This window comes from Strix uralensis, chromosome 23 (genome assembly GCF_047716275.1).
Source record: "Strix uralensis isolate ZFMK-TIS-50842 chromosome 23, bStrUra1, whole genome shotgun sequence".
Lineage (NCBI taxonomy): Eukaryota > Metazoa > Chordata > Aves > Strigiformes > Strigidae > Strix > Strix uralensis.
Genome location: NC_133994.1, coordinates 7,447,809 through 7,468,676, shown reverse-complemented (window position 1 = coordinate 7,468,676; position 20,868 = coordinate 7,447,809). Strand labels below are relative to the sequence as shown.

Below are 20,868 nucleotides of genomic sequence, written 5' to 3'. Positions count from 1 at the left end.
ATCCACGTACTCATTGAGGCTCCACCACAGTCTTGCTCAACACACGTGATCCGTGTGTCCTTCCCCTGCCCGAAAAAGAAGCTGCAGACGTGCGTCCAGGGAGATAAATCACTTTTCCCACAGCGGAAGAAATCCAGGGAATCTTTTATGGCATCGAAACGTCGCAGCTCACGGTGTGTTTATGCTCAGCAGCAATAATCTGATCGCTTGTTTGAAAATACTTCCAGGCAATTGCAGCAAGAGACAAAACAGAGGAGAGAGGGTTGGATGGAGCTGGTGGGAAGCGACGGCAGCAGGGCAGGGAGGAGCTTCCCAGCCCGGCGGGACAGCTGGCGGAGAGCACCCAGCCGTGCAAAGCCTCCAGAAGGGCACTTGCCTGGCTTGAAAAAGGGAATTAGGAAGGGAGCAGGCAGCAGGAGAAAGGAAACCATCATGAAATGAATGAAAGAGGGGGAAGGTCAAGGGCTTCCCATCTTTCCGGTGGGTTTGTTCGGGTACCGCCCACCCCATGGGGTGGTGGGATGGCAGAAGCGAGACGTGGCAGTGGCAATAAATGAATGTGGGCTCACGGGGGCCTTTTACCTGCAGCAGGTGTGAGAGCCCAGCCCAAACCAGGGCCCAGGGTAGGGCTGGGTGCTTTGTTCTCCCTGGGAAGTATCGTTCCCAAGATTAATTAATAATCAATCACTGGAGTGTGACCCAGCATGAACAGCCATCACGAGGACATCAGACCATTTCGGGGAAGTTCTTGCCCACGAAATCAGGTTCAAAGCAATCGCAGAGCTCACACTGGCTCTTGTGCATCACAAAGGATTTTTTTCTGCCAAAAACTATCTTTTGCAAGTGAACTAATTTTTTTTGGAGAGGGGTTTTGACTATTGTTCAGCTCGTGGCTTGGTTCATCAGTTTGAGTTGTTTTACCCGTTTTGAGGCATTTTCCCTCAGTCTTGCTCCTCTCTAAGTTAAGTAACACGCTTCCCCCGAGTACCTTCGCTGATTTCCCCAGCGCCAGCCCGCGGGGGATTTTGCAGCCCGGAGTGCGTCGCCTTTGTGCAGTACTGCGAATGTTTGAGCCTCTGTGTGTGGCCTGCGTCAGCCGAAACTTTCCAAAACACTTTTGTTCTTGTCCCTCTCTCCGTCTTCTGGGGTTGTTATTGTTAGTTTTCAGTCCCTCCCAAGCTGTTCTGCTTTACAGAAGCACTGTCATGCCGTTTCCACCTTCTTTTCAAATCTGGCTTCCCCATTAATCACAGCCTTCCTGTGCTCTGGGCAGGGAGGCACTCGATACACTGCCTTGATTTTCCAAAATACATCTCTGGGCCTTTGCAAAACCATCTAGAATAATCCAAATAGTTTATTTCAATTGTGCTTATACCAGTAAGGACAGTTTATGACCTCTCTTCAAGCTCCTACTTCCTCGCAGTTGTAGTGCCATGGGTGAACAAACGGCGATCGTGTTCTGCTCCCAGGAAGCTTAAGGATCTGCTGCTCCAACTGCACAGGTAGAAAAAGAATTATTTCGCTGGTAACTTTACCAGTTCCTGCAAGAGCAGAGACTGTTTTCGCAGAAGACCTGTGCCAGCATAAACGGAGCTAGACCAGGATTTGCATCAGCAAAAACCAGAGCCACGGTGAGGTTACCTGGTTGGATAAGCTGAAGGAAGGTATGTGCAAGGTGTTTGTGACATCCTCCTGTGCCAGTGAGGCAACAGCTGTGAAGCAAAAGCTGAGGGACTGCCTGGCTGTGGCTAAAGGGGAAAAGATGTATTCTTCTGTGAGAAGACAAGTAGGTAGGCAAGGCAGCCTAGCGTTCCTCCCCAGCTTTCCAACCACATTAATAGTTCTTGTCCGGAGCTTAACCAGTCAGTCTTACACAAATGACAACGTCAAAACACGGTGGGGTTTCAGTCTTGCACCTGAACTCTTCGTATTGAGAGAAGCTTTAGAACCACAGTCCTAAAAACCTGGTTTCTTGTTTCCTGTCCACTGCTGCTTTCAGGAATCATACTGATTTGAAAGGTCCAAAAGGGGTTTTAGCATTGCCCAAGCTACTGCGCACCGGCCCTGGTAAGTGGTGCTCGTGCATCCACCCATAGGAATGTTACAGCTGCTTATTTGGAGAGAAGACTGTTAGGTTTGACTTTACAGGGCTTCTAAAATAATGTCGCTTCTCTCTTATGTGGTTAAAAGGCAGGTGAAGCGCAGTATCACTGTACTAAAGAACAAACTCCACACATTAGCCCCCTTCCTGTACCTTCACAAGCCAAGACAGCTTTACCCAACCGACAAAGCAGCCCACTGACATGTCCTCGAGGCCCTTGCAAGACATCAACCCCAACTTCTCGAGGTGGTTTTGCTACTCAGGACTCCTCCCCGGAACCAAATCCGACTGCCAGGAATGACAAAAGCACCCACGGAGGCGAGAAGAAAAACACTGCGCCATCACTTGCTAATTGCCAAATCATAATGGGTGCTCAACACTAACAAAAGGCATCAAATAGATTGACGAGTTATTCAGCCTCTAAAATAGTTATTATTTATGGGATGGGACTGCGTTAGGATTGCGGAAATTCAAGTTCAAACAGAGACGAGGAAGACAGGGAAAGCTTTATTAGATTCCAGCTTAACCACGTGTCAGCTGGGTTACAGGAGAGCAGAACTGGTGGTAAAGGTAAGTTACCAGCATGCACAACTGGGTGAGAAACGGCAAGGCTGTATTCAGAGCAGGGACTTGGCTTCAGGTCAGGGCATGCACACCAAAACGCAAGCTAGCGAAAGGGCAAGTGGCCGGCTCAAGAAGTGTGCAGCGTCTATTTTCCATGCATTTTGCTGAAGCGGAAGGTTTTACCAGAGAGAGAAAATAAATTCAATGTAAGTAGCATCCCTCTGCGAGGTACCGTCGCCATCAGTGCTACACGACCGGAGGCAACAACATGCGTGCTTGCTTTGAATACAGCCTCGGTGAGAGTCAAGTCAGGGAAGACCCCGTGATATGCAACATGCCTTGGAGAGGGGCAAGGCAAAGCGCCGGGGAGATGACTGCGGCTGGGACAGCTGCCCTCACCCCCTGTGAAGAAAGGGTGGAAGGAAATGCTGTCCCTGCAGTCCACGAGTCTCTAAGGCTCATGTCCCACGGGGGGAAACCTGCTCTGCATGTACCATCAGTAAAGACAGTGTCAGTCTGCTTCTTGCTCACTACCAGCCTTTTGTTTCCTGTGTCTCTTGTCCAGGCTATGGGCTGGAAAGAGCAGCAGCTCTGAGCCCTGAGAGAAGGAGCTCTGAAAAAAAGATGAGAAAGAACTTGGCATTTAGGCTACTGCATGGTTAAAGTACTAGTCAAACCCATCTTACCCATTTGTTCGATTTATTTAACTTCCAAGAGGTGCACACTAAAGCATTAAGATTTACTGGTTTGGATTCCTCTCTGTACAAGTTCTTTCAACCAGCTTGAAACACAAAGCTTTACAGATAGAAGCACTGAAATACAAGATAAAACAAATCTAAATTCCAAATCACTCCAAGAAAAATTGTAGAAAATAAAAAAAAAAAAAACAACAACAAAAAAACCCAAAAAACCCCCCCAAAAAACTGCAGCACTCCTCAGGGAAGGAACGGACTGCACAAGGAGGAACACAAGGGGATGGAAGGCAAGCTAGTGTAGTCTCTGCCCAACGCTTCTCTGTGCTGGTGGCTCAGGGGATGGAGTTCAAAAGATCCTTGAGGAAGCTGTCGGGATCATTGATTTCTGATAAGAGTCCTTTAAACAAAAGAAGACAATACAGAGTAATTAGATCCACAAAGCGGTTTCTGCTGCCCACATTAGGGATTTGTGCTAGGGCTGTGCAAGTTAATAACGACAGCTGCAATGTTATTTTAAGTATGGACAAGACAAAGATAAACCCTTGCTGGATGCATGTGCAGAAGGGACCGAGGTGTGCGAGTTAAATCCATATGGCACTTGCTCCTGGGCAACAGGGCACCTATAGGGATCCTGCCAGCTGGCTGCCTGGCAGCTCCATATGCTGGACAGTGAGAGACTGGCCAGGGGCATAACGAGCAGCTTCTCTGCAGGTGGATTTTCAACATCTCCTGACTCCTGGGGATACCAAAATCACCCTGGCAGGAACTCTGGCTGCACGGAACTGCTGCCGCTAGCACATGGTCACATCTGTTTATCAGCCTTCAAACCTCAAGCTGTGACGTACGCATGTATGTTTAACAGAGCAGGAGGAGGACCCGCAGGACCAGGTGAGAGAAATTTTCCTGTCTGGGGATGCTCAAGCGTGTCTCCCAACTGTTTTTGAAATAGCTTAGGCAATAGCTGGAGTGCCGAGGTCTCCTCCTCTCCCTGCCTCGTACAAACAAGCTGCCGCAGCGGTGGCAGGAATGCTGCTGTCTCAAGCGAGCAGCAGTCACGAGTTGCATAAGAGAGCCTATAAAAGGGAAAGCTCACACTTACCAGCCACATCCAAAAACTCAGAAAATGTTTCAACTGGCATGAACTCCTCCTGGAAGGTTTTCAGGGCCTTGTCTGCAGCTTCGTGTATTGGCATGTCATTGTGTCGTATGAATTCAGCAAGAGAGTAGGACCAGCCTCCCTCTGTGTTACTGGTAGGCACCTTCTATGAGAGGGGAAAATGGGACCAAATCAGTCCAAAACCCAACTATTCAGAAGAATAACTGCAAACCCTGATGCCTTCTGCTGTTGCTCTTGGACTTGAATCCCTTGCTTCTTGTAAACAAGCCACATAAAGTTATGTAACTTTATAATCTTTTTGTACAGAACACAAACAAGGTTGCAGGCGTTTTCTCACCCTAATTATTTAACTCATCTTTGGAAGCTGCAAGTTTCTTCCCTACCTCCTTCCTTACCCAACTGTTTCTGTGCTGCAGCTCTGAATATCTTTGCTTTAGTGAACCACGAACAGGAAAAAAAAAGCAAATACACAACACAGGAGGAGTGCTACAAACTGGACAAGTCTCTCAATTCTTCAGACACCAAAATGTGCAATAAGCACAGGCAGCCTCTTGCGGCCTTTCTGCTCATACAAGGCGAAGTTTTATGTTTACAAGGATCTTGGAAAAAGAGGCTTCGAAGTCTTGTCTTTCTATTTCAAATACATGCAGATGCTCAGCTTAGAAAGCTGCTATAGATGAACTTTAATGGTTTTTCTTACCTTGAACATGTTGTAAATGAGATCTACTAGGGCCCAGAAGAGAAGGCCAGAGCGGTACGTTGCGTATTCCTTCACTGTCTTATCTGCCAGTCTAGGAAGATAATGAAATCAATCTTTGAGTTAATCACTTTACTATGCTTTGGTAACCAATTTGATGAATAGCACGAAAGCTGAAACGGCCAAAAAGCCTATCAATAATACACATGGGGAATGGCTCCAGTAAGCTTTGCTGTGTGCTTTTGGACACAAAACTAACATCGGGCACCCGCAATTTCTGTGCAACGATTCCTAGGGCTAGGGAGTCGCTTCACCAGCTGTGCCCAGTGCAACCAAAGCAGGTTAGCCAATAAAACCTTCTTTCACAGGAAGAAAACAAGCACAGAGGGAAGTGCACTGCTAAGACCGCGTAGGAAGTCAACAGCAAAGTCGGAAAAAACAATGCACAGCCCCCATTTGTACTCTGCTCGGAGTACAGCAGACTCCTGAAGAAATACCTAAATCTAGGTTTCAGCCACAGGCTGTATCAATGACAGAGAACATCTTTTTGCTTCTAATTCACAAAAGCGTTTCTGAAAGACGCTGAAGGAAGTATCTTGTCCTTGAAGAAACAGAGGAATTTCCACTTAATATCTTCTTGGTTATTCTATCACCATGAAAGGACTTCTTTTGGAAATTCAGCATCTGGCTGAAGAAATGCTATAAAAGGTGCAGAGCTGTCCTGGGATAACAGCTCCCAAAGTTTACAGGATTAATCACAAACAGGTTCTGGCAAGGCGGAACCTCCTGCCAGCAACTCTAATGGGTTTGGAATTTTCTTACATGCGTTTCTCAGGTACATCTGCCTCCATCACATGCCGCTTCCTGCTCACCACTTAAAAGCTCTGGGAAAAAAAAAGCCCTTTTTTATGCATCTAGAACTAGCTCAGCTGCCACTGAAGCAAGCCAGCAAGACAAAAGTGTATTGTCTGACCACGGGCCCAACTGCGATCTGCCACAAGTTGGGGTGGTTTTTGGGAAATGAACATTTTGCTGCTCTTGTTCTAAAAGGCTACATTTGTGTGTCTGCCCTGAAAGCAGACAGCCTGGTAGGTGGCAGCCTGCTTGGGCAGCTAGGCTTAATTATTTAAAGGAAAACCAATTAGTAAAGGTGACTAAATTTCCACGGGAAGAACAGCAACTTAGAGCGAGGCTAATTCTAGACTCCCAAATACTGCAAGACAGAGTTTCTTTTTATGTGAATGGTTTTGATCTAATTGGAGTCTGCTCCTTTAATTGAAAACTAAAAGGCCCTTGTGGGTTAAGTCTGGTAGCTACCTTCTGGAACAGCTACTTCATATAATAGCTGCTGCGTTTTCATTAAGGTAAGCCGGTTCAGGCTCATCAGCTATACATGAATTGCCAGCAGAAAGTTAAACATTAACACTTCAGGAGCCTTGCTTCTCTCATGAATATTTTAGAAAGGTCACAGTCAGGAGCAAAGGGAAAAAAAATCAAAAGGATATTTTCCTCCCAAACTCCAGATGAAAGCTATACTGAAAAGTGTCTGTAGAGTTCTTCTGGCCAGAATTCTTCATTCAGTAATAACGAGCAGGTAACAGGTCACTTGATTCAGTTCTTTGGAATTTGTAAATCATATTTACAGAAAAAGAACAGACACAGAACTCCTATCCATTCCGACAATTTCATCTTTGGGTTTAAATACAAAGCGTTTCTAAAACACAGAAGGTGCTGGTGTCTCTCGCTTTGGTCTTGCAGATGCACTGCGATAGCTGTAGCACCAGGCAGAGACAGAAGACATTTTTGGCTAGATTCTCCTCAAATCTGTCTTACACTGACTAATCCAGCTGAGCAGCTGGATAAAACACCTAACCACAGGGCAGGGCACAGGCTGTACTTGTTGCCTTCACATAAGTATGAGGGAATGTAGAGTATTGCCTGCATCTTCATTAGTAAGATTTACAGGCCCTTTTTAGGATCACGAGTTGATCCTCAGCTGCTTTTAGATGCACTGTTGGTTCCTAGAGCAACTTCCCTCCATCTCCCCCCAGTAAAGGTAGCAGTGACTCCTTCTGCCTCTCTAACCTTCACTCCCAGAGAACACCCTCACACTGCATCTAATGTGGAATTTTAATCTTTTGTATGCAGACATATTACTCTGATGTTGGCTTCCTCTTTGCCTTAGCCTACAACTTCAAGGTATTGGCACTTATCTGCAGAGCATTTCACCATCCATCGCCCTCTTCCTGATTTTCCACAAGAATAAATAAGTACAGACCCTGGAAATAAGAACTGCCATATTTCTATTTCTGAGAGGTATTATCAGTGGAAGGCTTTGTGCTCTCTTAGTCTGCAGGGATTAAAGAAAGCCCTTGAATAAACCTTGACATAATTCCCAAGAACTATTTCTGAGTGTTTTCCCCTGAAGTTCCAGAGATTGGATGGTTTAGCTGGAAGTTTCTTGCTATGTCCATTGCAATATATTTTTATTACATACATACTTAGAGATAAGTTTTAGTAAATTTACTGAGGGTTTTAAAAGAACACCAAACAGGCACAGCAAACCCACACAGGGGCTTTGCTTTACCAGTCTCTTTCATGGGCCACAAGAAAAGCTGCACACCCTTGTGTCTGAGAAAACAGACCTCCACCATCATATCTCCTGTAACTGTTAAACACCCTTCCCAGAACTCAGGCAGGGTGGTGGAAAAAGGAGACACGAACACAGAGCAGACAGAGCCTGAAGAGCAGAAACTAGCACAGATATCAGTAGAGGAGCCCCTTTAAGGGCTCTTTCACTCCTGATGCCTCTAATAGCATTGATGCATGCTGTGTTGTGTGTTACTACAATGTAATGACTTTATCAAACACATAATTAATGTCATCAGAATAAGAATGCCCTTTAAGGCGACTTAGAATAATAATGAATTTATTCCTAATTATGACAGCTATTTAAAATCATCTTTTCAGAAACTGGAATTCCCCTTCCTTCTCTGGAAATATGTGCTTTTGTCAGGCAGGCACAGCCACTTATTCTTGTACTTCAAGTGCTTGACAGCTGCTATTGATTTTTTTCTTTTTTAAAAGCAATGGCATTTGATTTCTATTTCTATTTTTCTATTTAAGGAAGCTGGTGCACTGATCAAGAGCACAGAAACAGCTTCTTTAGTAAGGCAAGCAGAGAGCATGCTAGCAGCTCTGAAACAGCACACAACAGAAGTTACTATGGTGTTTCACTTGAGGTGGGGGCAAAAAGCATCTTACCATTTTCCTACTTTTATCTACGCTCCTAGGAAAAGCATTGTTTCCACTGATCGACTGATTGATCCACTCTAAATAACATCCAGAATTGAATGCTCCTGCTCAAACCTCTGCAACGCTGAGCACAAAGCTACTCAGCAGGGCTAATATCTGCCACCCTAAAACACGCAGGCTCCTTTCCTCAGCTCCCCATCAGCTGCCGTGTGTGCAGCTGGGGCTGCTGTGACAGCCTCGGCGGGGTCGTGGCTGACCTGCTGGCTCCCCCTGGTGACACCACTCGCGCGTGGGAGGTGACCAGGAGCCTCCTGAGGATCTCCACTCGCATGGCTTTCCACTTCTCCGGGGGTGAGATGTGCAGCGCCAGCACGGTGTAGTAATGGGGCCCGTCCACCTCGTAGGCACTCTCCACCCACTTCTCTTTGGGGTGCTCCATGAAGCTCTGGAGGTTTTTCTCCTCCCTCGACGTTGCTCGAGTTCTGAAACACAAGAAAAGCATCAGCAGCTGCTCCGGCTCATACGTGTTAATTTGCTACATCTCAGGAGCTTTGAGGCGCTGCATTCATGGGGTCCCCACGCAGGGAAAAGCAGTGCTAGCTGGGCACTGTCAGGTTTTTCCCAAATTCATCCACTGGTTGAGTATTTACTCCCAGTGAAGCAAACAAACCAAGCAACCTCACTTTTCCTTGGAGCTGTGTATGGTACTAGAGAGGTCTGCAAGGCAGCTGGCATTGCCCCAGCAGAGGGCAATACTACTGTAGACCTGTTTTTCCTTTTTTTTTTCCAGAGAAAAAATAGTCAGGCCAGCCAGTCCATGTGTTCAGGTTGTACCATCTCCCATCTGACACTAAGCACATGACTGCAGCTCCTACAGCCAGGCCTTACAATCAACTTATGTTATTCCTCTACTGCAAAAGCAATCACTGAGAAGATACAGGCCAGTTACAAAAACAAAAAAGACAGTGTATTTACTGTAAGCTTTTAATTTTTTTCCTTTCCCCTAGCTCCAGTCTCTTCAGGAGTCCTGACACCTCAGAGCCGAGTGTGTGAACTCCGTTACAGCAGATGGTGTGAAGGTGTATCACACCATACCACAGTCTACTGCTCTACTTCATCAGGAGGAGGTTGCCAGCCAGGTGGGTCCCTCGATTTTTAAGTTAGATATACTCTCCCTATCAGGAAGGTATGAAGCAACATCCTAGCAGATAAAGCTGTGTCTGGTGTCAGTGTTGTGTGGCCTTTTCATTTGCTACATGATGCAGCTTGTAGCCAACTAGTAGCTCTTCATTTTCGCCACTTAATATCGACGTGTCTTTAGAAAAAAATAATGTGTGGAAACGACATAATGCATTTTCATACAACAGCCGCACAGCGGGTTCTGGGCTCTCTGGTGCCAGTAAGCAGACTAACGAGATGAAAAGAATAGTTTCATTTATTTGTCTCCCAAGGGACTCAGAAAACAATAGCACAGGGATCTGGAGATAGATATTAAAAACAATAGACAAATTGTATTAGAGTCAAAACGTTGATTAGTTCCAGGCAGGAAAGTGAGAGGGATTTCATTGCACTCCATTTGGAGTGACCTTGGTTGAAGGGGCATGTATTTTAACATTTATACCCCCATCTAATTAGTATTGCTTCCTAGTATCTAACCACGCAAGCAAAAGGCATATGGGCAAGACATTTGCACGTGGGGTACTGCATTATCAGAACCAGCTCATGCATTCCAAAGCATTTAGGTGTCGCTAGATTTGTACACTTAGACATAGTGTCAAGCCAAAGCACGCCCTTATCTTGTTATGCTTTGCATAAATCTTAGTGGAACACTTCAGCAGAAGTGTTCCTACGCTGCTGCTTATTGGTAAAAAATAATAATAATAAAAAAAAAAATCTTAAAAACATCAGGAAAATCTGATGGACCGGAACACTACAGGAGAATCCCAGTACGTCAAAACTGATTGTGTTACTTTAATATCACATAAAATGATACCAGGGTTAAGTTTTCAACTAACAAAAATTACTTCATCATAGTGTCTCTCTCCTGTCCGCTCCAGAGCCAATTAAGCTGGCAGTGTTTCTTTAATCTAATAACCCCACTGCTCACCCCAGAGGTAATAATTACATCTAGAATGGAAAGAGAAGCTAATTCCCAATTGCTTTTACTCAATAGGTTCCCTGTTATTGTGCATGTTCAGGCAGCAATGCTTCACTCCGAACAACACAAACCTGTAACAGTCTGCTTAAAATGTGCAATTTGGTTCCTCCTAAAACTTTTGTGTGATTTTCCCCCATTCTTGCCACATACACGTACAGAGCCCTTCTAGACCTTTCTGAGACAAAGAGCGGAAGGCAGGCGTTACTAAGAGAAAGGTACTGACGTGTTGAGGACGTAGAGCACCGTGTGGATTATGTATGGAATGAGGTGTATGTTGCTCTCCCTTCCTCCTCCTCCAGTATCGACGCTGAATGATTGCTCCATCGCAAAACGGAGGAACAGCAGTTTAATGTCATGGACATTGAGCTGGTAGGTGGGTTCCCGCTGCCCTGTGCACTCCTGGAGGTACGTGTTGTGCCTGAAAAACAGAAGTAAGTGTTACTTTAGTAAAAACCCTTTACAAAACTTTAATACAGTTTCTTCTTCCACACCATAGCTCAGAATCTGAGCTAGTATCTCACAGAAAAGCTTTAAAGAATGAACAGGACACAAAAATGCAAGCACTGCCACCTTCGACTAACCTCCCCAAAGGGAGACTCTCAGCTTACTCTGGCAAATCCAATTCCATCTGCATACATATACACACTCATCAATACTATTTTCCCATGACCAGGGCCTGGGATGCAGCTCCCTGGCTGAAATACATTAAAGATGTTACACCCCCAATTTCTGATGTGACTGTGCAAACCCAGCACAGGGTGGACCAGAGCACTGGCCACAGGATGAACCGTCTCCGCTCTAGGGAAGTGGTCAGGCTCCTGTAACTCACTGCCATCCAACAGAGCTTCGGAAATCTACACAAAGGAACCCACCCGTTGGGGTCAGACAGGTTTCTTTTGTAAAGCACCCATGAACCCACAGTGTTACTGCACACTGCATCTTCAGGAGTGACTAGGGGCTAACGGGGTGATGAACGTATCTACTTATATGAAGCCAAGAAGCAAACAGACACCTGTACTTTTTCAGGAGACATTCTCTTGACGGTAGAATCTGAAATGGCTCAGGTTTACTAAGATTTAGCTGCCATCATCTTTGATTCCATAGTTTGAAACTAGCATGCTTCTGTGGTAACGTACTGACTCACCTTCCCAAACACAAAACAGCTCAAGAAGGAACTTTTCCTACTCACCGTGCTAGGCAAGTAGCAAAAGCAGACTCTGGCACATGAGGTCCCCAGACTGGCAGGAGCCCATTACACTTGGTGTTGGCATTTTGTAGGGCTGCACTCTCCCATTCTTCACGGCCACGAGCAAGTCTACATTGAGAAAGCAAGCCACACCCAGGCAAGTTAGAAGTATGCAAGCTCTTGTCTAAGAAATCGTCAAAAAATTGACGATTCCACAGCTTCTTTAAACTATGGAGTTCACTTTTCAGTGTCCAGGCCTGACCTCTATTTGGCCCATTAAAGCAGAGCACAACAGCCCGCGACTCTCTCCAGGCTGCAAAGTGACCAACTCACAAGCAAACCCATCCTGAGTTACAAGGTCAAGTGTCACATTCAGGAACCACCTTGGAAAACAACATCAGCCACCACTACCCAGCTTGTGACCAGACCGTACCTTACAGCTGCAAGGTGACAATCGTAGTGGACAATGTTGAAGTGAGAGACTGTGCTGTATCCCTGTTGTTTTCGGGGCTTGTTCTCAAACTCCTCTAGTGCAACGCGTTTGGTGAAAGTATAAATACCGAGGACTTTCGTAGGCTGCAATGACACAACAGCTCTGTTGGAGACCATTCACACCTCGTAGCATTTCAATGCTGCGCTGAACTTCATCTCTCCCCATTCCTACCTCAAACTTATATTGAGAAAATCTTTTTTCCAGCTTTCGCTAGAAACACACTTCCTCTTCCCAACCACCTCTGGAATTACTGATCTCAAGAACCAAATCTTGAGATTTCCTCATCTCCCAGAGCCAACACATCAAGCCTCGTGCAGCCGGACACCAGTGAGTCCCCTCAGCTGGTGAGAGGGATTTGCAAACGTAGCTCACTTTACCTGAAACTTGTATCCTTCCCGGCAGATGCAGCAAGTCAGACCTGGTTCCTCTATAAGCTCCTCCATCTGTTTAAGCAGCGCAGTCTTGGTCACTACCTGACCCTTCTCATTTGTCTGAAAGAGAGAACAACTCAAGCAGGTTAAAAAGACAATGATGAACACCACCATCCCCACTGCTGTGACAGGAATGCCCGCCCCATTTCCCAGCCTGCTATTAGCAACCATATTTACTCTCCCAGCAGCACCAGGCAAACGGTGGGCTCGAGCTCTGCAATATTTGTCAATAAATCATTTTACACAATTCCTTGTGTGGCAGTTTTAGCAAGACAGAAATAAAAGATCACTAGATCACTAGGCTGCCGTCAGTGCAAACAGACATTACCGTCATCCCCAGAGTGCCCAAGGCCTTCTGTCTCATTGCCATGGCCATACGCTTCTTCTCTGCACGTGTCTCCTTCCGGGCAGCATCAATCTTCTTATTCACCTCTGGATGTTCCCTTAGTGCCTCCAGAAGATTCTCTGCTAACGTCCCGATCCCTTCATCACTAGACACCTGCTCCAGTTTGTGCAGGTTGGTAATTGAGTCTGTGCCTATCAGCACCTAACGGGGATCAAAACACAGCACTTTCTTCAGAAAAAGGGTGTGCATGACAGTAACTATTCCCTCTAATCCCACCCACGACAGCTGAGAAGAAGCACCGATCTGCAACAATTTTTGCCAAGTGTCTTACTTTCTTCTTTGATGCTCCTACGTGAGGGACACTGGACCCTGAAACTGTGTAGGAGACTGGGGCAATCTGCCTCTACACTGGCCGTTATTAAGAGGTCAGGTGGGGTGTGGGATAAGAGCGTTCTTAAAACAACAATCAGGCCCGGAAAAGCCTATCAATACTTCACAGTTCACAGTCCTAAATTACCTTCTCTTCACATTGGTGTGTTAATCTCACAGAGTGAGAAGATATTGAAGTTAAAATCTCTGCCCTCTTGACTTTTCCAGACTAGCAGATGATACCTGAAGCTGGTGCGTCTCTCCAAGTCCAACAAAAACCAGCACAGAATCAACTACTATAGAAATAACTGCTTAGCTACAGCCACAAAAAGCAGCCTAACAAGCCAGCCATGTCCTACTTGGCTTTCAGAACAGTCTCCTTACCTGCGTAGCAGGGTGCTGCGTGGCAAGCCCACGGAGCAGGCGCAGGATAAAAGGAAGCGCAGGTCGTGATAAGAATTTCTTCCATATGTCTGCATCCAAACTGCACAGAAAACAAGAGGCAGCAGCTGAAGGGCAGTCACCCGTCCCGAAAAGGCGCTTGGCGGTCAGCCAGCAGCACAGCTTGCAGAGCGCAGGCTGCAGGCAAGACAAGCACCCTTCCCCCCGTGTCCCTCCTCCATTAATTAAAGAAGTGACATTCACAGTTCCATGTTGTGCACGCTAACAGCCATAGTGTCAACTTGGGATTTGTTTTATGTTCATGAGCTGGCCATCAATAGCAAAAGCTCTGTTACAGTGCAATAGGTAAGGACCAGGCAGGAAACACAAGCATCGTGAAACCAAGAAACCAGCTCGGGTGGGTATCAGATGGGAAGATAACAGGCTTTTTAGCCCATCCCCACAGTAGCACTGTCTCAGACCCTCTGCATCACAGCTGTACCAAGCCTAAATGCTTCTGAATGTGGATTTGTTAACAGCTTTCTTGGAAGACTGTTGTGGTGACAAAATGAGAAAGGATGTTCAGGACAATCACATACATTAAGTAGTGACTCTTACTTCTTTGCACTGGGAATGTGCTTTTTCATGTAGTCAAGGGCATTCTGCGTAATTCCTTTCTGAAGGATGAGATCTTTCAGCTGATGGCCGTTGCTGTTGTTCTTTATCCCCGCTGCTATTTTACAGAAGCAGTCTAGGAAAACTTTATCATCTCCGCTGTGCTCCTCATCATACCTGAACGAAGACAAGAAATGGTAACCTGGAAGCTCTCCAAAAAACTCTGCCTATAATTCTCATTACATTACCGCTGAACGCACGTACCTACTCCAGCTCAGAGACTCAGAAAAGCTACTCAGGCCCTTGTCATCTCAGAATATACTCTAAAGCCCTATTTCTCGAGCTACACGCTCAAAGATTTCTTTTAAAAACGGCTTAGAAGTGAAATAGGAAATTAAGCTTATGCACCAGGAATCTCTGAAGCTTTGCATTACACTGAAGTAAGGATCAGTGAGAAAAAAAAGGTATAGACTTGTCAGTACAACTGATTTCACATGCTTTTAGATGGAATATGAAAACATACTTATCAAAGTTACAGTAGGGCTTGAATCGATCAACCAGAATCTGCATTTTCTCCATTTCCCCGAAGGACAGGTAAGGGATGATGCGTAACAAGCCTTGCAAGACACTGAGATTGGAACGGACAAAAGTGCTGTTGATCTGGTCAAGCAACATGACCAGCTGATCTTTGTCACCGGTTAGGAGGAGGTTACCCTGCAAAGGAAGAAGATCACGATCTGTGTTCAGGAATAAATCTACAACGTTCAAGAAAACCCTCCCTCTAGTAGCTGGTAGATACTCCAGTCTTGAAGGATTAGAGATCTAGACCCTGATGAAGAACAATACCCTGCCTCATTCCCAAATGTCTCATGGAATGGCTGCAACAACTCCTCTAGCTGACAGCTGACTTCTTCCACTTACTATTAAAGAATTTGCTAGTCAAGAAGGTCTAGAAATTCTAGCCCAAAGGAAGTCAGATTCCTATACACCAACAGTTTCAAAAGATGACCAAGAAACTCTTCTCGTTCTCAGTGTAGTCGAGATACTGTTTTTATCCTCAATTAGCTGGAAAATCAATCATGTTTTCAACATGTACGAAAACACTCATGAACACAAGGCAGAGCTGTGTCTTTTCTTGTCTCTCACTGGCCGGTGGCCCAAAGCAGCAAGGAAGGGATCCAAACAGGGCTAATAACCCCCACCCCGACTGAGCAAGAATCATCCAAAAGCAGCCTCGCAGTGCTTTTGGTTCAGGGCACTCCTCTTGCCCTACCTCCAAGGCCTGCTAAGACATGCCAGCAAGCGTAACAAGGGTTGGACTCCCATTTAGCACTCTTCTCCAGCTCCCGAAGCCCAGCATCACTGTAACAAGCTATTTGCAAGCCTTGAATCCCAGTCAACATTTCCATTTGTGCACTGAGCCCCAGGCACTCACCTTGTCCTCGCTCAGAGGTTCTGCGTTGGATTCATCCAGTATGATCTCCATTATACTAAGCACTTGTTCTGCCACAGCTGCTCCTCCGCTGTCCTTACTCTCCTGCTCAGCCACCAGAGCCTGGAGAAGATGGCAGCAGTTACTGTAACACCAGCAGTAACTGGTTTAATTGACCCACACACTTCCGCTCGCTAACAGATAAGGAATGGCTAACAGATAATTTACACTGCCAGTCCAGCAATATTTCAGATCTCTTGTAATTGTCATAAGGCAGCATGACAGTCAGAGGTAGTTTAAATTCATTGGAGTCCATGAAAAACACTTTATGAAAGTCCAAGTTGTCCTTACCAAGTTAAGAGTTCCCAGCATGACATTCAAAGTGTTCATCTCTGGCTTGACCAACTGCTGACGATTTATCTTCACCTTCACACAGTAACTAAACAGTTTTAACAGCACCTACAAAATACAAAGAATGCATTCTCTACAGTACCTTCAAAATGAGTAGGAGAATTTTGCTGAAACTAAAAGCATCCAACAATATAGATGGTTTCCAGACTTCTGGGGTAAAGTACAAGCCAGATTTTTACACCAATATTAACCTTAGGACAGCTTTGGTTTTCAAGTAAGGACAAGGCAGAAAACAATCACTCTGCAAGATAGGATTTAGCCTCACCAAGTCCTCAAGATAGGATTTAGCCTTACCAACTCATTAGCTTCTACATACTTCCGAGTCTTTGTAAAGAATTGTTAATCAAGAGGAATGGGAGAAGGAAAAAGAAATTTCTCAGGTTTTCATTAATTAGTGAATCGAAACCTCTGCTCCAACACTTAAACTGTCACACAAGACAATTAAACTTCACTAACATTTGTGGCATTTTCCAGCACATAACTCCTGACCCTGAAGGACAGAAGCTGAGACTCACGGTTAAGAGGTGCCGGCCCTGTTTGAAGTCCTTGATTCCAGTCAGCCTGTTGAGCATGCACTCCAAGCCTCCACACTGGGCCATGACACCCGCCATCTTGTAAACTTCTTCCTCATCCTCCTCTTCATCTATAGGACAGACAAAGTTTGTGAAGAGAGGAAGCAGTTACAATATGGCAAGCTTGTGCAGCCCACAGGGGACAAAACAGTGAAGCAAAAACAGAGAGTACAGTAGGACACATTTACCAGCAGTTCAAGTCACTTCAGCTGTATCAAATTTGAAAAGAATTACAAGCAAGGGCCAGACAGAATGGTCCTGTGCCATGCAAGTGTTTGCATTTAAAGTATAGACTTAAAAGCGTTGTTAAAATGCTCCTCCACTCTAGGTGAAGCAGGTAAATGTGGCAAAAGCAACGTCAGTCGACATCAAGCTCACTGCTGTAAGGATAATACTGTCACTGCTCTGCAGTGAACCTCAGATTCCAAATCTAATCCCAGCTTTCAGGAGACAAGTGCATTACCAGTAGTAGAGTCGAGAGACTCAATGAATTCCTCAGTTGCATCTCCTAGTAACCCTCGCATGCGGTAGATGATCCTCATCGGCTCCCCCTGCAAGAGAGGAGAGCATTTTATCAACTATAACTCTGTGGACACTTATATACAAGTCCAGTTCTCATTACAGTGTGTAACAGGCACTCCAGTCTCATGTCTCCTTTGTGCTGTTTTGACTGCGGATGGCAATACACAGAAACCTTTCACTCCCTCATTCTGCCCTCCCTGAGATGAATTAAAACCAACACTAATGCCACCACCTGCAAAAATATCAGTAACTCATCTACTCGTCTGTCCAGCTTTTCCTGGCATTGCCCATTAGATTGACAGGCTGGTAATAAACAGTCTCTTCCTCCTTACATCTCCTCCAACAGTTTCCTTTAGCACCAGTGAAAGATCTAGCCAAGCAAAACATGTTCATCCACAGAGAAACGCCTGCTTTCCACAGCAAGCTTTCCTCTGAGGGTATTGCACAGCATACCTGGGAAACACAGCGACCAGGCACAGCCCAGTAAAAGAAGCAGGAGAGGCTAATTGGATGAGTGCTTTCAATTAGATAAGATCTGCAGTGATGGAAAATGGAAGAGGAGGAGTAAAAGGCAATTTAATGAGCTTTCAGTAAGACAGTATATTACTAAAATGATACAGCCAAACCCACTCAAGCACAAGCTGTGTTTTTACTCTGGGAAAGGGCTAGTTTTCCAGATGCGTTTCCAGCTGGAAATACTGACAGCATATCGCTAAACTTTCCATTTTAATCCATAGGTCTGAATAAAAAGCAGAAAAGAAAAATCCCAGATTTGGGAGCAGGAGACCTTGCGAGAGAAAACCTGTCAGAGAGCGCACTAAGCCTAATGTGGAATAAGCAGTGCTTAATGTCACAGCAAATACATAAGCACAGGGAAAGCCCCGGGGGGAAGATCTGCTCAAAGGCCAGGCTAGAGACCAGCAATTAACACCACAGGGGCCCTGGTAAAATGGCAGATGAACAAAAAAAAGCCGGTGAGAGACAAGGGAAACAAAAAGGGGCCCGAGGTTGCGTTCTTGTGCGCCTGTCTATTTCCTAGGGAACGTGAGCCGCAGCTCCAGAAGCGCTTTGCGGAGGTGCACACAAAGGGAGACAGCTCAAAGCTGTTCATCGACAGGAACGCTGAGCAAACTCTGCCTTTCACCATCAGCACTGCATCCCGGGAGAGCCGCCCGCCGCCTCCAGCTCAGCATCTCACCGGGACGGCACCTCGCCACTCCGAGCGCGCTGGCAGGCAGCACCTGCCGTGATTTCCCTCAGGAACTTCATCAGAGTTCAAAGTAGAATTCACAGATTAAGATCAGCACCTCACTTCCCTATCCAAGTTGGGACCTTCCTAAAAAATTATCACTGTCACCTAGCTTTAGGCTTGATTTTGCAGCACAGAAGGCTCTTTTTTACTTAAATAAAACTTGATAAAAATCATTCCCCTTATCGTAATTCACTGAAAACAGGTGTTCTGTTTGAATTCTTCCCCACAAGCACAGCAAGTAGTTTCAGGAAACCAAGGTTTCAGTCAAAGGTGACTGCAACCCAAGAGTAAATGAGGAATGAACAAGAAATGTTGAGCAGATCAGTCTTTTTTTTTTTTTTTACGATCCCAAGTGCTACGAGCAGTGCCTCTAAAGAACGTATTTGTAATGGGCAAGACTTAGGCTGATGGATTCCTTCTCAGTGGGAGTTTATTGTCGTGGCTACAAGAAAAGGAAGGGAAGAGCTTGTTCTGGACCACATCCACCTCTGGAACAAGCATACTGTGATACAGTGGACTAGTCCCTTAAGACTACTGGGTCCATTTCTTCATCTGAAAAACAGGCAACACTGCTAAGAGCAAACTGGGCGAAGAAAATCTGTCAAGTTCTTGAGATCCCTACATGAAAAGCACAAGAGCAAAAGTGCAAAGTAATATGGAGAAATGCTGGATGATCGCTCTGCATAAATAACTTGGGTTCACCTCTGAAGCGCAGATTGATGGAGCAATCTGGTGTCCTTGTCTGTACACACACATTAAACTGTCACGTGCAGATGGAGTGTGAAATGTGCTTTGAAAGGCGGTGACACAAAGTTCAGCTATTTCCCCAAAGGAATGTAAGAAAGTTTGTTCCTCAAGATGACAGTTCACGTATCTGATACGCTACATGGGTAAGTTCAATATGCTCACCTCAGCATTATGTGCTTTTAAATCACTTATGTTGCAGAATTGAGCAATGGTCTATCCTAAGAGAGCACAAAAAGGTGCTGAGCAATTATACCCAAGAAATTATATGCCAGAAAATAAATCCTGACTTTGTGATTTTTTTTTTTCTTTTCATTTTTTTAATATCAAGGACAGGTGCTTTGTGTTGTTAACATATATGAAGATAACACACACCTCATTAGTGGGACACCACACCTTCTTGTAGACCTCAGCCACAGGCAGATCCAAACTGATGATCTTATTGTTCACCAAAAGCTGAAAGGGAGAAAATAAAAAGTCAAGACAAGCTGACATTGCATCACCATTCCAGCACTCACCAGCTGCCTAGAAATGGCGTCCCCACGCGTCTGTGGGAGAAATCCACACTTGTGCACTCTCACCTCCATTCCACTGTCATCCTCCAGCAGAGCTACCAGGTCACAGTCCTGACAGATTTTGTTCTTGATGTCCCTCATGAGTGGCCCAATGCCAGGCTCGTTACTGCTGTAGGGATTTCCCGGCATTCTGCCCTGTAAGAAGTCTTCCTGCTGGGGATCTTTCTCCAGAGTTACAAAGAACTCTGTCACTTCGTTCTCTTCCTAAAGAACAGCAGCACAGACAGAGTAAGTTTTCCTCTAACCATGTTCCCACTCCTACATTTTTATGGTAGCCAGTGACAGGATGTCCCTAAACCTTCAGCCCTGTCGTCCCTGGTGCATCCTGGGGTACACTGCCACACATGTGGCATTTAGAGGATCTCTAGTATCATTAGTGAGCAAATTCCTCAGCATGAAACAATACTGCTGGTTCTGCTCTTCTGCACAGAGCATGCCACAGCAGGGAACTTGAATACTGAAACCCAAAGATGGGATATCATATTACTACAGTTCTACACTGGCTAATATTAAATCATCATTGTAGACATTATTGGGTTTTTCCCAAAATGCAAGCAAATACATCTATTTAAGAAGTCTAACTTTATAAGCAATGCTACAGCCGTCTCTATACTTACAGGATAGATAATACTGCACAGTCTCTCAAAGATGAAGACTGGAGTCCTGTAGTCATCGAGGCTGTAGCGTTTTGCAGTCTCTATACACACCGCCATAAATGCCTTGGTTTCAGATTCTGTGCCTGCCAAGAAACAGAAGTATTAAAAAAGACACAGGAGTCAATTTTTCAGGTTCCATTTTAACTCGGCATACACAATAAATCCGTCTGCAATAAAGCACCAGACTTTGGTGCCCTCTTCTTTTGCATATCCACTGCTTAAAAGATGAAAAGCTATTTATTGGTACATTTACTAGGAAAACCCTTTGCATGCTTGGGCTGCAGTAAAGCAATCCC

At 45.3% G+C, this 20,868-nt stretch overlaps 1 protein-coding gene across 5 annotated transcripts in view; it reads right to left on the bottom strand.

Moving 5' to 3' along the window:
* Positions 1-2,592: 2,592 nt before the first annotated feature.
* The window catches only part of UBR4 (ubiquitin protein ligase E3 component n-recognin 4), a 78,904-nt gene continuing 60,628 nt past the window's right edge, over positions 2,593-20,868 (bottom strand). For all 5 annotated transcript variants that reach the window (XM_074892656.1, XM_074892657.1, XM_074892658.1 and 2 more), the window contains 19 exons: positions 20,534-20,655; positions 19,923-20,120; positions 19,717-19,797; positions 17,287-17,374; positions 16,767-16,894; positions 16,192-16,299; positions 15,844-15,963; positions 14,932-15,122; positions 14,412-14,585; positions 13,797-13,896; positions 13,026-13,244; positions 12,644-12,757; positions 12,207-12,349; positions 11,777-11,902; positions 10,811-11,005; positions 8,687-8,911; positions 5,178-5,268; positions 4,460-4,622; positions 2,593-3,757 (listed from right to left, as the gene is read on the bottom strand). In XM_074892656.1, the coding sequence (XP_074748757.1) occupies positions 3,693-3,757; positions 4,460-4,622; positions 5,178-5,268; positions 8,687-8,911; positions 10,811-11,005; positions 11,777-11,902; positions 12,207-12,349; positions 12,644-12,757; positions 13,026-13,244; positions 13,797-13,896; positions 14,412-14,585; positions 14,932-15,122; positions 15,844-15,963; positions 16,192-16,299; positions 16,767-16,894; positions 17,287-17,374; positions 19,717-19,797; positions 19,923-20,120; positions 20,534-20,655 (2,651 nt within the window). In that variant the 3' untranslated portion in view covers positions 2,593-3,692. The remainder of the gene's footprint in view (positions 3,758-4,459; positions 4,623-5,177; positions 5,269-8,686; positions 8,912-10,810; positions 11,006-11,776; positions 11,903-12,206; positions 12,350-12,643; positions 12,758-13,025; positions 13,245-13,796; positions 13,897-14,411; positions 14,586-14,931; positions 15,123-15,843; positions 15,964-16,191; positions 16,300-16,766; positions 16,895-17,286; positions 17,375-19,716; positions 19,798-19,922; positions 20,121-20,533; positions 20,656-20,868) is intronic.